This window comes from Miniopterus schreibersii (genome assembly GCF_964146895.1).
Source record: "Miniopterus schreibersii genome assembly, chromosome: 2".
Taxonomy (NCBI): domain Eukaryota; kingdom Metazoa; phylum Chordata; class Mammalia; order Chiroptera; family Miniopteridae; genus Miniopterus; species Miniopterus schreibersii.
In genome coordinates, this window is record NC_138102.1 from 120,155,337 (window position 1) to 120,170,204 (window position 14,868).

At 36.3% G+C, this 14,868-nt stretch overlaps 1 protein-coding gene across 1 annotated transcript in view; it reads right to left on the reverse strand.

Annotated features, from left to right (window-relative positions):
* The window catches only part of PTPRQ (protein tyrosine phosphatase receptor type Q), a 238,901-nt gene that overhangs the window by 109,756 nt on the left and 114,277 nt on the right, over positions 1–14,868 (reverse strand). Inside the window, exons 40-43 of the mRNA XM_081127762.1 lie at positions 14,376–14,651; positions 13,846–13,997; positions 10,378–10,519; positions 9,272–9,541 (exon numbers count right to left, since the gene is read on the reverse strand). Coding sequence (XP_080983888.1) covers positions 9,272–9,541; positions 10,378–10,519; positions 13,846–13,997; positions 14,376–14,651 — 840 coding nt within the window. The remainder of the gene's footprint in view (positions 1–9,271; positions 9,542–10,377; positions 10,520–13,845; positions 13,998–14,375; positions 14,652–14,868) is intronic.

A 14,868-nucleotide genomic window follows, 5' to 3' on the forward strand; every position in this document is an offset into this window, starting at 1 on the left:
TCAAATTATCCACTTCATATTACGTAAGCTGTGGTTGTTATTTTTTTTGGAGAAAGAGTTCATTTCATCTAAGGTATAAAATTTATGTATGTAAAGTTGTTGGTATGATTCCTTTATTTTTCTTTTGATGTCTGTGGTGTCTGTAGTAGCTTCTTTCATTCCTAAATGTTGGTAATTTATGTCTTCTCTCTTTTGTTCTTTGTCAGGCTTACTAGAGGTTTGTCAATTTTTTTTCTTTTCAAGAACCTGCTCTTTCTTTCACTGATTTTTCTTACTGCTTTTCTGTTTTCAATTTTATTGATTTCTTTTCTTATTTTTCTTATTTTCTTCCTTCAGCAAGTTTTGGGCTTATCTTCCTTTTCTTTTTCTAGACTCTAATGGTTGAGTGGAATAACAAATTATGGATCTGACATGTTCTTCTTTTCCAATGTATGCATTGAGTGCTATAAATTTTCCTCTATTCACTACGTTATCTGTATTCCACACATTTGATATATTTTATTTTCACTTCAGATCAATTCAATACATTTTAGTTTACTATGTTTATTTCTGAGACTTCCTTTCTAAGAAATGATTTAGAAGTATTACTTTTTGCAACTAGCTTGATATCACATTTCACCTCCAACTTTGTATCCTGAGAGCATTTAAACATAATTTTAAAACTCCACAAAAAAGAGATCTCCAGGTTCAGATAGTGTCACTGATAAACTCTATCAAATGTTTAAAGAATAATTAACACCCATCATACACAATCTTTTCCAGAAATTAGAAGAGTCATATTATAAAGCTAGTGAAACTAGACATAGACAGTTGAAAAATAAACCCACAGAACTACAGACCAATATCCCTGATGAATATAAGATATAAACATCCTTAAAAACATATTAGCAAATAGAAATCAGTAATATATGAAAAGAAGTACATCACAGTCAAGAGATGGTTGATTCCAGAGACCAAAGGCTTGTCTAATATTAGAAAATCAATCAATGTTAATCCACCATATTAACCAGCTAAAGAAGAAAATCACATGAACATGTCAATCAATGCACAAAGGCATTCACATAACATTCTTTTTTAAAAATTGATAGCTACTAAGTCAGACACCATACATAAGAAAATAAAGAAAACTTCACAAGATCCATATAAGGTAAGTACTATAAACCCTACTTGAGGGAATGTATGTGGGAAAATTAAAGTTGAGAGAGTTGAAATATCTGGTTGGCGGCGAATCTCTGATTCACAGCCTAGTGTGTAACCGCCAACATCTACCAACTGCTAATTGTTTTTATTGGGAAACTTGCTGTAAAAAGCATCCAGCAATGCAAAACTATAAAAATCCTAATTTCTCTCAAATCCTCTTCCCAGTAGTAACCACTATATTTAAAGTACCTTTTTATTATTTATTTATTTTTTATTTTCAACAACAGTTTACATTCACTATTATTTTGTATTAGTTTCAGGTGTGCAGCATAGGGGCTGGACAATCATATACTTTACAGAGTGTTCCCCCAATATTTCAGGTACCCACAGGGCACCATACATCATTATTATCATCTTATTGACTATATTTGCTATGATGTACTTTACATTCCCATGACTATTTTTTATATAACATTCTTGAAATGACAACCTTATGGAAAATGGAGAACAAATTAGTGGTTGTCAGAGGGTTAAGATAAGGGGAGGTGCAAGGAGAATGGGCATGAATTATGTGTCGCCTTAAAAAGACAACGTGAGCCCGGCCGGGCGTGGTTCAGTGGTTAAGCATCGACCTAGGATCCAGGCGATCAGGGTTCGATTCCCGGTCAGGGCACATACCCGGGTTGCGGGCTCGATCAATGACTCTCTCATCATTGATGTTTCTATCTCTCTCTCTCCCTCTCCTTTCCTCTCTGAAATCAATAAAGATATAAAATAAAACAAAAAAAAGACAACGTGAGGCAGATGTGCTTACCTTTAAAACAGATAGGTGCCCTTTAAAGAGACAGTACTGTGATTATGCAGTGTATGTGCTAACAGTTTTATACCAAGAGTCTTGGAAAACTGAAGAATGGGAGAAAAATAAGACTGAAGCAGACATGGAAGAGTATAGATGGAAACATAGCTCCTCAGAAAAAATATCCTGGAAACATTTCCCCGAATCAAAGCTGAAGAGAAAAATCTGGAAGTAAATAAAGAAGAGCTCCTTGGTACTAAAAAAGTTGAAGATTACAAAAAGTCTGTTGTTCGTCTTAAGTACGAGGGGGACAATGAAAATACCCGTTCTCAGTACAAAGAATCAGTGAAGAGACTATTAAGCCTGGCCGGGCGTGGCTCAGTGGTTGAGCGTCGACCTAGGATCCGGGTGATCAGGGTTCAGGGCACATGCCCAGGTTGTGGGCTGCAGCAGATCAATGCCTCTCTCATCATTGATGTTTCTATCTCTCTCTCTCCCTCTCCTTTCCTCTCTCTGAAATCAATAAAAAGATATATTTAAAAAAAAAAAAAAAGAGACTATTAAATCTGTCATGAATTGTGTAGGAAAAAATGGAACATGTGTGAAGAGTTCATGTAAAAATGCAGGTGGATTTTAAACATATAAAGAGTGAAACCGTGAATAAGAGATGATTAATGTAATGAGAATTCGTTAATGTGCCTGGAAACAAGATAACAACATAAAGGAATTACATTACACCAATGGTACTCAATACACAGTTCATGGGATACTGAACTTTCCTGAGGCCTTTTTGAAAAAGCTATTTTCATCATAATACAAAGATTATACTTGCTTTTTAACTGTGTTAAAATGGACACAGGGAGTGCAAAATGCATGGTGTCGAAAATGGCTCACAAATTAGCATGAATCAAGACAGTGGCACTAACCTGTAATCTTCAGATCTCCCTAACCCCACCATCTGAATGAAAGAGCTCAAATAAAAATAAGAATTTTCTTTGATATGCATAACTGACATTTTCTCATAACATGTTGAAAAACCACAAAAAATATTTAGAACATGTGGCTATTTTACTGATGTGTATCAGACGATCTAAACATGAAGCATAACTGCCTATGAAATTTAAGGTTCAAGACCATATTATTATTTTCCAATTAGGTTGCTGAGTCTAAGTTTCTCCCATAAAGCAATTCTGAAGCTACCAAAGAGCCATACCCAATTCTTATTTCACTTCATTACGTTTTTCAATAAAATCTGTTTCTCCTGAATTCCTATTTGATCCAATCTCTAATCTACACAACTGACTAACATATTTATACAGGATTGCTTTATATTTATTGGACATATCTTTACAATAATGGTGGAGCTATGTGGTCATGCAGAGCAGAGATCATCAATGCCATTCAGGATTCAATAGAGCCTGTATACAGTAATTATTAAGTATGTATTATCAAATGTCCACCACACTACAAGTGTAAAAGATACTTCTCCAAAGAGGACATACAGATAGATGGCCAAGAGGCAGATGAAAAAATGCTCAGCGTCACCAATCATCGGAGGAATGCAAATGAGATATCCCTTCACACCTGTGAGAATAACTACATCAACAAGTCAACAAACAAGTGTTGTCGACAATATGGAGAAAAGGGAACCCTTGTTCACTGTCAGTGGGAATGCAGATTAGTGCAGCCACTGTGGAAAGCAGTCTGGAGTTACCTCAAAAAATTGAAAATGAAACTGCCCTATGACCCAGCAATTCCACTTCTGGGAATTCATCTGAAGAAACCCGAAACATAATTTGAAAAGTCTATGCACCCCTGTGTTCATTGCAGCGTTATTTACAATGGCCAAGATTTGGAAGCAGCCCAGGTGTCCATCAGTAGATGAGTGGATAAAACAGCTGTGGTACATTTATACAATGGAATACTACTCAGCTGTAAAAAGGAAGAAAATATTACCATTTGTGACAGCATGGATGGACCTGGAGAACATTATGCTAAGTGAAATCAACCAGTCAGAGAAAGGCATCCAATGTGAACTTATAGGTGAAATCTAATGAACAAACTGAACTAACACGCAAAATAGAGACAGACTCATAGAGAGAACAGGCTGACAGCTGAGGGTGGGGGGCTGGAGGGTGAGGTTGGGCTAAAAAAAAAAGAAAGAACTCACTGACAGGGATAACAATGTGGAGATCGTGGGGGGAGGAAGAGAGGAAGGGAGGCAGGTGGAATAGGGTATATGGGGGATAAATGGTGATGGGGAAAAATAATAAAGTAAAATAAAAACGCAAAAAGGTACCTCTCATCTGATGTTCATTCTTAAGAAAAGTATTATGTTTAAAAATTAAGTCTGTATGAAAGATACTTTGTAAAACTGCTGAATTTCAATTAAAGTAGCAAGGTTAATAGCTATTTCTCTCTGATCTGTGGCAGGCAAGTGAATGGCTTTTGTGCTTTTAGCAATTACTGACTGATAAGTGGAATGTGCCAGCTCATTCGCTTAAGAACAAACAGGATCATGCAATTTTCCTGCATGTTTGACTTCTCATCTCAACTGAGGGGTGAGGAGAGCAATGTCAGAGGAAGGCAGACAAAGGAAAAAGTGAACTTTTGAATTAGTGTAATGATTTGCAATCCTGAGAAACACTTTCACCACCTACACTCAATCTATTAAGTGGTACTTAAGAATGGTATGAATTCTTATAAACGACATAATTTTTTTTAAAAAGCTTGTAAATGGAAATCAGATTTAGTCATAATTACAGTTTGTTCAGTAATCTCTGCATTGCTCAGAGAAGTCCACAAAACAGAATCTGAATAAAGTGCATAACAAACACAATTTATTTAGGATAACAATGGGCTGTATTAGCTTTTTCTTTTTTTATAGTGTAGCATAATATAATTGCAAGCTCAATGGATTTCCAATGGATCCCTACAGGTACCTGATATCTCCTATTGGACAAAAAGCTAATAAATCAAGAATGAAAAGAATGCCCTTAAAAACTACACTGTACAATTTACTTTCTAAATCACAGAACTTGGAAGCACTTTGAATAAATTCAAACTCTAAAGTTGTCTTCCAGGAAAAAAAAAGTTTTAAAAACTCAGTATTAAGTCATGACATTTACTAAGATTTGAAAATACTGTGGATCAGTGCATGCATTTTTTAATTTGAGATTCTAAAAGTTCAGTCGTACAGGCACATGAACTTGCTATAATATTTTTGTTGGTACATCTGATATATTTTGACATTAAATTCTGTTAAAAATACCAAGTTTGGGGCCTTCGTCTGTATTTTCCCCTTTCCAACGTGTTTGACTGTGACAATGAAACCAGTTTAGACCCCAAACACTAATCTCCTCATAAATTCAATCATGACGCATGTTTAACTGTGCTCAGATATGACCAAGTTTACACTGAGAAAAATACCCAATAATCCCTGGAAGGAATGTTAAGGTCAGACACTAGGCAGTGAGAAAGTGAGTCAAATTTGATTTTACTTTATGTCAAAAATAAGCACAGAGTTGGTGACTCAGAGCTGACTATACACTGTGACTAATCTTAGACCACCATAAATTACAAGTTTGCAACAGCTATAAAACTGTTTCCATTTTGAACAATGAATCTCCAGTTCTTACTAACATCTATCTCATCAACAAACAATTCATGTGAAGCCAGATGAAAGCAAATCGTTTCTCTAATAAGTACAGTAATCATAAGTATAATTGCAAACTAGACCTGAATCTTAATTTTAAAGATGAAAAAAATATTTGAATGTTTTTTGAAGCAGCAGTTAATACTCATGTTTCATATGAATGACTCTCCTTAATTAAAAAACAGCTTTTAGATTTGCCTGGGAGAAAATACGATTTTGCCTCATGGTTGTCTGGAAATAATATATTGCAATGGAGTAAAACCCTTATGAAAAATTATGAGTTTCATAAGAAAACTCATTTCTTTTTTTTTCTCCTACAAATGTTTGAGTGCCTTAGAATGCTAAGGCTCTCTGCGAGGAACTGAGAGTAAAATAAAGACAGGTAAGACACAGTCCCCACAAGCAAAGAGTTTACAGTGAAATAGTGGTTCTCAAACTTCAGCACCATTTTACCCAAATATCTTGCTTAAATGAACATCTGTGAGTCTTAATTTCCAAATTTTGATTCCATAGGTCTGGCGTAGGCCCTAAGAGATGTATATTCTGATGCAGGGAGTCAGAAGTCCAAATTCTGAGAACCATTTGTCTTTAGTGGTGAGAGACTACATAGTACATTGTACAATATGTCCAATATCTGCCTAATTAATTTAGAATTCCTTCAACTTCCACTAACCGGGTCTTTTAATCCTGAGTTAAGATCCAATTCAAATCTTTAATTAAAAATTTTTTTTGAAAAGATCTGAAGCTTAAGTTCAGGTATCGCTACATCGAGTGCATAACGCACTTTGCTTATGTGTCTCAGTCCCACTAACTGAAGTGTTTTGTTCCGGTAACGAAGCAGTCGCCTTGCGCTGCACTGGACTCAGTGATAACGAGTCGTCTACCTTGTTCCAGAGTCCTGAACTTCTCATTTATCTCAGAATTACTGTCCTATCTTTCCCCCCATCCCATTTTTTTAAAACTCAACTCCTGTTCAATGATCAAGACCATTTTTACCTGGTTGGACCACCCCGAGGCAGACCACCTGCCTGGATTTGAACATATTTTCTGCTCCCACACTGCACACAGCGACGACCTGCTGCCCACCCGCTGGGGAAACACCTGTCACCCTTCCTGGGCTTCTCTGACACTGTCTGCCTGTCCTCACTGCTGCATATCACCTGCCATCACAGTTCCTGGGTAATCGACTCCAGTGCGTCCCAAAATGTACAGAGCATAAGATCACCTGGAGAGACGCTTCAACGTACAGATTCTCGGGCTTTAGCTTTTGAGGCTATAATTCAGCAAGTCATGGGAGGAGTCCAGAAATCTGTAGCCTTAATGCTTCACATATTATTGGAGACTTAAAAAAAAAACACACATTTAAGCTGGGCTTTTGAGAATTAATACAATTTTGTGTGACACAGCAAGGGAGAAGGGCAGCATAGTGTTGCGTATATTTAAAGAAGAGAAAGTAGGCAATGATCAGCCCACAGTGGATACTTAATAAAGGTTTTTGAACCAAATACATGAAATTTAATGTGCTGAATAAAGTTTGGTTGGAGGCATCAGCCATACGAAGAGATGGAGGAGATGGACATAAGGATGGAAGGCTAGACAGAAGCCAGTTCTAATGGGTGATGAATTCTGGGATGTATTTTGCAGAGTGAGGGTAAGTAAAACATCTGGAGTGTTCTGGGCCGTCCCCTACACACTGCGCTTTTCATTCTGACCTCTGTGCTTCAGATGCCCAGGTCTGCACATCTAAGCTTATCCTTCAGATAATCAACTTCAACTGCCAACACATACATGCTCTAAATTATATATTAAAGCCAATTTAATCAAAGCAGGTGTGTGGAAAGATGAGGCTGATGGACAGCCTGGATGAACATGGGTGATAGGGCTATTTTAGGGTCTTATTACAGGAAGCAACAGAGGCCTGTTATGAAGTGGGGCCAGTCAAGTTGGAAAGGGAGAAAACTGCAGAGCCACGGCAGCAACCGGAGTGGTAAGGTCTGATTTTACGTAGGAGAGATGGGAGGAAAAAGTCACATAAAAATACGAGGCGTGGTGTCCAACTGATTATAAAGAACAGGCTCAGGAAAGTGAGAAAGACACGGAGAATTCAGGCAACATAAATTCCATTTTGAATATGTTTGGAGTTGATATACCAACCTGATCCTCCAATGAAATTTCCTAACAGTGTGTGGAGGGGGGGAGGTGCATGAACAAGAGAGAGAGGGAAAGGGGAAAAGCAGAAGAAAGTGGATTAAACTGATGGACAAATGTTCTAGGAAAGACATGAGATTGAAACAAAAATGAGCAGCTAGATTCCTGCAAAGAGGAAGGCAATGACATTGCTGAGACAGCTTATCTGGAGAGTATAAAGAGAGGGGTAAAATTTGAAGGAGGGCAAATCAATATCTTTGATATTATTTGATGGTAACATCAAATATGGATGATAGTGAGGGTAGACTAAGGTCAGAACGAGAGCAGAATTTTCCTATGGAAAGTTGATGGAGTGTGAACCGGGGGTATATAGAAGATTGCGGAGCAGCTGGGAGACCTAGAGAAGGTGAATTTATAACTGAACAAGGTAGAACCATTTCTATTTTTTTCTAGCACTATTTGTCACCAGATCCTGATCTGGTGAAAACAAACAGTAGGATCCCCTCAGTGTTGGGAATCTCCTGGAAGATGAGTCACAGCTACATGGTTTGAGATCTAGGGATCAAAGGAAAGGTGGTGTTGAGGTGCGTCCGTTCCAGCTGAACAGGGAGAATGGTGAAGTCCAAAGAGATGTCACGTTGGAAAGGTGAAAAGGCAAGGGCGCGGACTGGGATGCTGAAGTCAGGGAGGACGTAGCCCGTGTCCTAAAGTTCTGCACTTTATAGCCTCAGGGGTAGAAAAGTGAAGTAAAACTGGGTGATGGTGATTTCAAAAAAAGGGAAGGGTTAAGGATGTTTCCAAGATGAAGGACCTGGATGTGCCAACGGTAAATAATTATGCCAATACCCACAGTCTCAGTCAGGGAGGACCTCCCAGGAAGTGATGTTCCCAAGAGGAATCAGGTTTTCCTCAATATGAGCAGGTTCATTGTTGGCGACCGTAGAGGGTGAAGGAGATTATGACACAGGATGGACCACTGTTAGGGAAAATAAGAGCTTTCTTTGTAGACCAGACCTTCGTGACCTGGATATTTTTACTCAAATAATATAAAAGATAAAGCCTGGCATATAGGGAAGGAAATATATGAAAGGGAGTCTGACACTGCAGCCACGGAATTCAGAGAAGCATCTAGAATTCCATAAAATCAATTAAGAAAGAGAGATCCAAAAGTTTACATGTTTATTCCCTTATTTTTTAAATTATGAGAAAGCATAATTCAGTAAATTTGGAGTCTGGGTAGTAAAAAATAGATAGTTGTGGAAACACAGTAAAGCAGCTTTTTTCTATTACCCCCCCTCCCCCTTCAATCTCCCAATGTTGTCAAGAAGGGTCAATGCACAACTCACCCGGTACTCTGGTAACACACGGGATAAAAAAGCATCTTTTGCATTTTTAAATATTTCATATCTTTAGATAAAACGTGCTATAAAGATTACAATGATATCGACTAATGTCTGACACAATCCACAAGTACTGACCTGGTCCAGAACAGCCCTCTCTCTCGGGCAGGTTACCTGTTTCAGAGTAGTTACCTGTTTCAGGAGGCGTGCTGAGGCCGCAGGCACTTTCCCCCCCTTCGCCTGCTGAGGTGGAAGCTCTTATTTTAAAGACATATGAGGTATTGGCAAGAAGTGTCATGAAAATATACATGTGATCTTGGGGAGAGACTTTTGTAGAATTCTTTTCAACTGTTATCATATAATGTGTAATGATTCCATTTGCCTTTTGGGGGGGATCCCACTTCACTAAGGCGGACTGCCAGCTAGTTGCCACGCACTGTATGTTTTGCACAACATCTGGAACTTAAGAGATAAATGCCTAACGTTAAAATTCATACACGCGTGGTAGATAAGTCAATTACTCATGTGACTGCTAGATAAAATAACGTTTAGCAGAGACAGAATAAAGATTTAACATATCAACCTATCGATTTGTGCTCAAAAAGCTCTTTACAAAGGCTGTTGTCTACAGTTCTCTCCCCTGGCTAAATTGTATCTTTACAAACACTTTTTCCTCTGGAAGACAGAGGCATCAGAACTAATGGAGAATACTTGCAGAATGAGTGAAATTTAAAATTAAAGAAAAGACAATTTCATGGCTGTTCCAGGACGCTGGCAATTAAATATCATGAATTATTTACTTCCTTGTTTTCAAAAACATATAAAAATAGTTTCATAAAATAAGTTAACAGGGACAGTTGACAACTTGTTTAAGTTAGTTTACAAAACTGAATTTTGTGTACATCGATTTCACTGACTCTGTGGAGCTAAAAACGTTTAATTAACCAGCTGATATTATAACCCTTAAAGTTTAAATGTTTCTATTATTTAACCAATCAAGGTATAGAATTTTGTGGTCTTAGGAATTAAGTAATTTTCAGGTATCTAGAACCTACTTTGTTCCTAAACTAGTCTTTTATTTCAACTCCTTCAGTTCAAAAAAGAAAAAACCAAGTGTGTATATTCATATGAACACATATAATTGACAGCAGACAAGAACCAGCCTAGCTTTAAAGCATTAAAATTCAACTTCCTTAGAGTGAATTATTAAGCAATACTTTATCACACAAACTGAGAAAGGGAAGAGGAAAGGTCTAAACACAAATGAAACGTTTTAGGTTCAAAAAGCTGTGTCTAACCTGATTCTTGGGTTGTGAATTTTAGTACGTTACTGAATTGGTTGCCATTTCCCACTTTGGTAAAGGCAGATATGCTGATAGAGTAAGTGCTGACCGGTTCCAGTCCAACAAGCTTGGCTTCAGTTTGAAAACCTGAAATATTCTGAAAAGCAGAAAAACATTCTTAGTCACAATGTAGCATCAAAAATTTGTGTGTAGCTGGAAGACAAAGGTATCAGAACTAACTTTTTGAGCACAGTTAAGCCTTCTATGTTTAACTGATGATTTAATAAGCATGGGCATTTTTCATTAAAAGAAAACAAATATTAAGTATTGTTTTGGGCATAGGGTATGCTCAGCTGATGATACGAGGATGAGCTGGACATTCTTTCAGCCATGAAGTATCTCATTCTTGCCATTTTTTAAAAAGCTAGATTATTCTGTTTTCATTTTGTCTCCCAGATTCTTCCTTGGAATTCTATACTAATTCCATTCTTTAAACCTGCCAAAATTGAAATTACCAATTTAAATCAAACTTATAGGTGGTCGACGATACTTGATTTTTATTGAGTTTATCTAAATTCATTTTAAATACCCAGTAACATTCTATGTAGATAAATTAATCCATCCATCTCCTATTATATGATAAGCACAGAGAATAAAACAAAATCTCTGTGCTCTTACAAAGCTTAAACTACGAGTCTTCCCAGACAACAACTAAATTTCCTATTTGACACAATCTTAGGAAAAAGAGATAAAGAAGAACACAGCACAGGTGCCCAAGGAAGAAAATGCTTTCTCATAGAAAATTTTACCACCGAGTATGAAGTCTTCATTCAAAGATAAATATCCTAACCAAGAGCGCAGCTAAGATTAATCAGTTGTGTAAAGAGAAGACAATCTCCTGTGTGGTATAATTTTAAGAACGTTATATTATATCTGACCTAAAATATAAAACACTTGGACTTAATTATTAAACATTTCAGTAGCAAAAATTTAGCAAGATTACTAACTCTTGGGTACTTATAGTTAGAACCATATTTTAAGTTAATTTCTCACAAGTCCTTGACATATATTAGGAACTCACTATGTTACACTATTTCCTTTCATTTCTTCACACTTATTATTTACAAAGCATACTGTTAGATAACCAGCATATTTAAAGATATATAAGACATGGTCCCTATCATCAAGGAATTTTAATAATTAGAGGAATCTACAGACAATTGCTTACTGAGAAGAAATGAAACACAATGCATGTAAATTATGATTTTGGTTAGAGAAGTGACTGAACTTGGGAGCTTACAATGAAAGTGGGAGAATGGAGAGTAAACAGATTGACACAAGAAAAGTGGTAAGGAGGAGACATAAGTGAGGAGCATTTCCAAACACATTTTTATAGAAGTTTTCACTGAAAAAAACAACTTCAGTACGCAGGCGCGGCCTGAGTTACCCGCAGACCTGGGTCCCACTGATCTCCCCAGGAACCACACCGGAGTGACCGGCATGGCAGAGACATTTGGAGAGGCTCTGGAATTATTCTGCCTCCACAAACCCACATATAATTTGAAAGAATAAAAATAAAATATAATAGAAACTGGTACTGTTGTGGCATAGGGGTGGGATGAAAACATAGAAAGGAATATGGGAAAATACACTTGTAGAGAAAGTAAAACAGTGGGAGGGAACTCGACAAAGTAAAATTAGATGTTATGAAAGAAAAAAGATGGCACAAGAGTACATATAACAGAGTCTGAAAGAAAGCAAGATCGTGAAAATCGATGGGAGAAAAAATAGATGTAAAGGCAGTAGATTTTAAAGAAAAATTATGTTCTCCCCGCAAAGATGATATATTCAATATCCATGGTATGAAGGTTATATTTTTGCTACTAGTGGAATATTCATGGAAGTGTTTCTATTGAGAAAAACAGAATGTCTAAAAATCTTAAAATATAACTTATTTTCATAGGTAATGACATAATGTCACTTTATGCTCAGTGCTATTACATTGCTAGATGGATTTGTTGTTCTTTTTATAACTACATATAACAACAACAAGAGCTAACACATTCATCACATGCCAGGGGTTGTCCTAAGTGCTTTTTATAGATTTTCCCTTCTAACCCTCACTTTTTAAGGTATGCATCTTCGTAACTCCCGATTTGCACTTAAAGAAACTGAGTCATAAGAGGTTAAGCAACTTGTCTAATGCAGCCCCAGGAAGTCTAAATGGCAGGGCTGAACCAGGCGCCGGGATGCCAAAGCCCGAGGCTGGCCACGTGCCAGGGGTGTCGATGCTGGGGGTCGCCGTTCCGAGGGGAAAAGGCCACACACAGACACCCACGCTCCGACATGTGTCCACAACTGTCCTACGGACGTGGTAACACTAAGAAAATGATTCCTTTTTCCCTTTTGATACATATTTCCCAGCCAAAGCAAATAAAAAAGTGGGAAAATGTTAAGATTAGACCCGAGATAGATATTAGAGGGCTAGGGACTTAGTGTCATTAATATAACTTCACACTTTTGGGAAAGAGATTCCACATTTATGAAATAGTAAGTATAACTCAAATTCGACTCAGCCTTTCAGATTTTGAAGTAATATGCTGATCTCCAGAAAGAAAATTGTTTCCTATGATATAATCTCAATCACAGCCTTTGCTTTTACTATTCACTTTGTAAGCTGCATGTGCTATAAAAGTGATTCACCATCAGTAATAAACTGAAATGCATATAGCAACATTGGCAACAAGGTTTTGCAGACCTTTCACACTCTTCTTACTATAACTAAATAAGAGCATCCCAGTGCTTCAATTTGCCTTTTGGAAAAAAATAACACTTTTTAAAATAAAGATCCCATATTATAACATATTTTGGCAATCGAATGCTAGAAATCATAAAGGTATATTTGAGGCCCTCTGTTACATCAGTTCTTTGGGTATTTTTCATTGATTTTGAAACCTAAAAACTGAGGAGGAAAAGGGTGTTTAGTGTTGCAAACTAATTAGTGTTGAAAGTAAAAGATAATGATATATCTGAAAAGACCAATTAGTGTGGGATTATATGCTATTAGGGAAGACTACCAGAAGTCCAGTAAAAACACTTTTTTGAAAAAGTTAAAACCATTAACTTGGTACTTCTTTTAACAAACAGAAACATATTACATTTAAGATAATAACAGATTTCAGTCTGAAAAAAATTTACTATATACTTTCCAGCATTCCCAAAATGGTGCAATTATTTCTTTAAATGTAGACATTTGGAAGTTAGAAATTCTAAGTAAATTGTTCTATGAACTCTTCAGCTTCCATATCTGGCAAATGTTTTCTGTGTTTTCCACAAGCATCCTTCAATTGTAGGAAACAAAAGAAGTTTCTTAAAAGATAGCCCTTGTTTAATTTAAAACAGTGCACTTTCCCCCAGCACGTCAGAAGTTTTAATCAATTTCTGAATTTTTTAAATAAAAATATACTGTCATAATCAACCTACCTTATAAAATACAGTATCAGTTTCATGTTCATGAATTTTAAAACTATATACTTTAACAATACCGCCTGGAACAGGACTCGGGCTCCATTTCAGCCATACAGAGTCTGAGGTGTAGTTGATTAAAGTCAAATTTTGAGGAGGTGCTAAAGGCACTGTAGGAAAACATATTATAAAACTTATATTCATAATTTTTTAACATAAAAATATCATTGTGACTGCAGCTTCCTGAAGACACTAGTTAAAAGATTTATAAAGTAATCATATTTTAATTTCAGAAATAAACAGCATAAGTAATTATGTTTTTGTACCGGAACTCAGTAGTTCCCAAGTAGCTTTAAACAGAACACTTCATTCTGAAGCTCTAATTAAAAAAAAAAAAAAAAAAAAGAAGAAGCAAAGTAGATGAATAGCTGTAAACCTGTTATAAATAGACAATCAAATATCCTCTCATTTTCCATGCGGTTCCTTTCAAAAGAGAGAGCAAGTGCTGCAACAGTGAGGCATTGGAAAGAATATGAACTCTGGCTTACCTGACTCGTCTGTGTAAAAGAAAAGAATACTGGAAGGACCAAGTCCTTTTATAGTTCTTGCAGCAGCAAAAAAACTATATAGTGTAAATGGTGAAAGCTCTTCCAATATTATATAGTTATCAGAAGTAATGAAAGAATAATTTTCATTTGGTCCTTGTAAAGTTAAATCATAACTTATTATTGCACCATTTGGTTTTACTGGGGGATCCCATGATAAGAGAACTGAGGTAGAGGAAAGGTTTTTAAAAGTGTTGATTATTGGTGAAGATTCTGGGACTATAAAAGAAAAAAAGAATATTAAATGAAACAAAAGTGAATTAGCATTAAAAAAGGCTTTAATAATAATGGGACTTCATTTTATTAGCATATAATTATTTTAATTTTAAGAAACTTAGAGCTTATTGTGTTTATTGAAAGACTAGTTACTTGAGAACACATAATTTATATAATTATAAGAATAGTGTTTTCTGTCAGAAAAAAATATAAATAAATA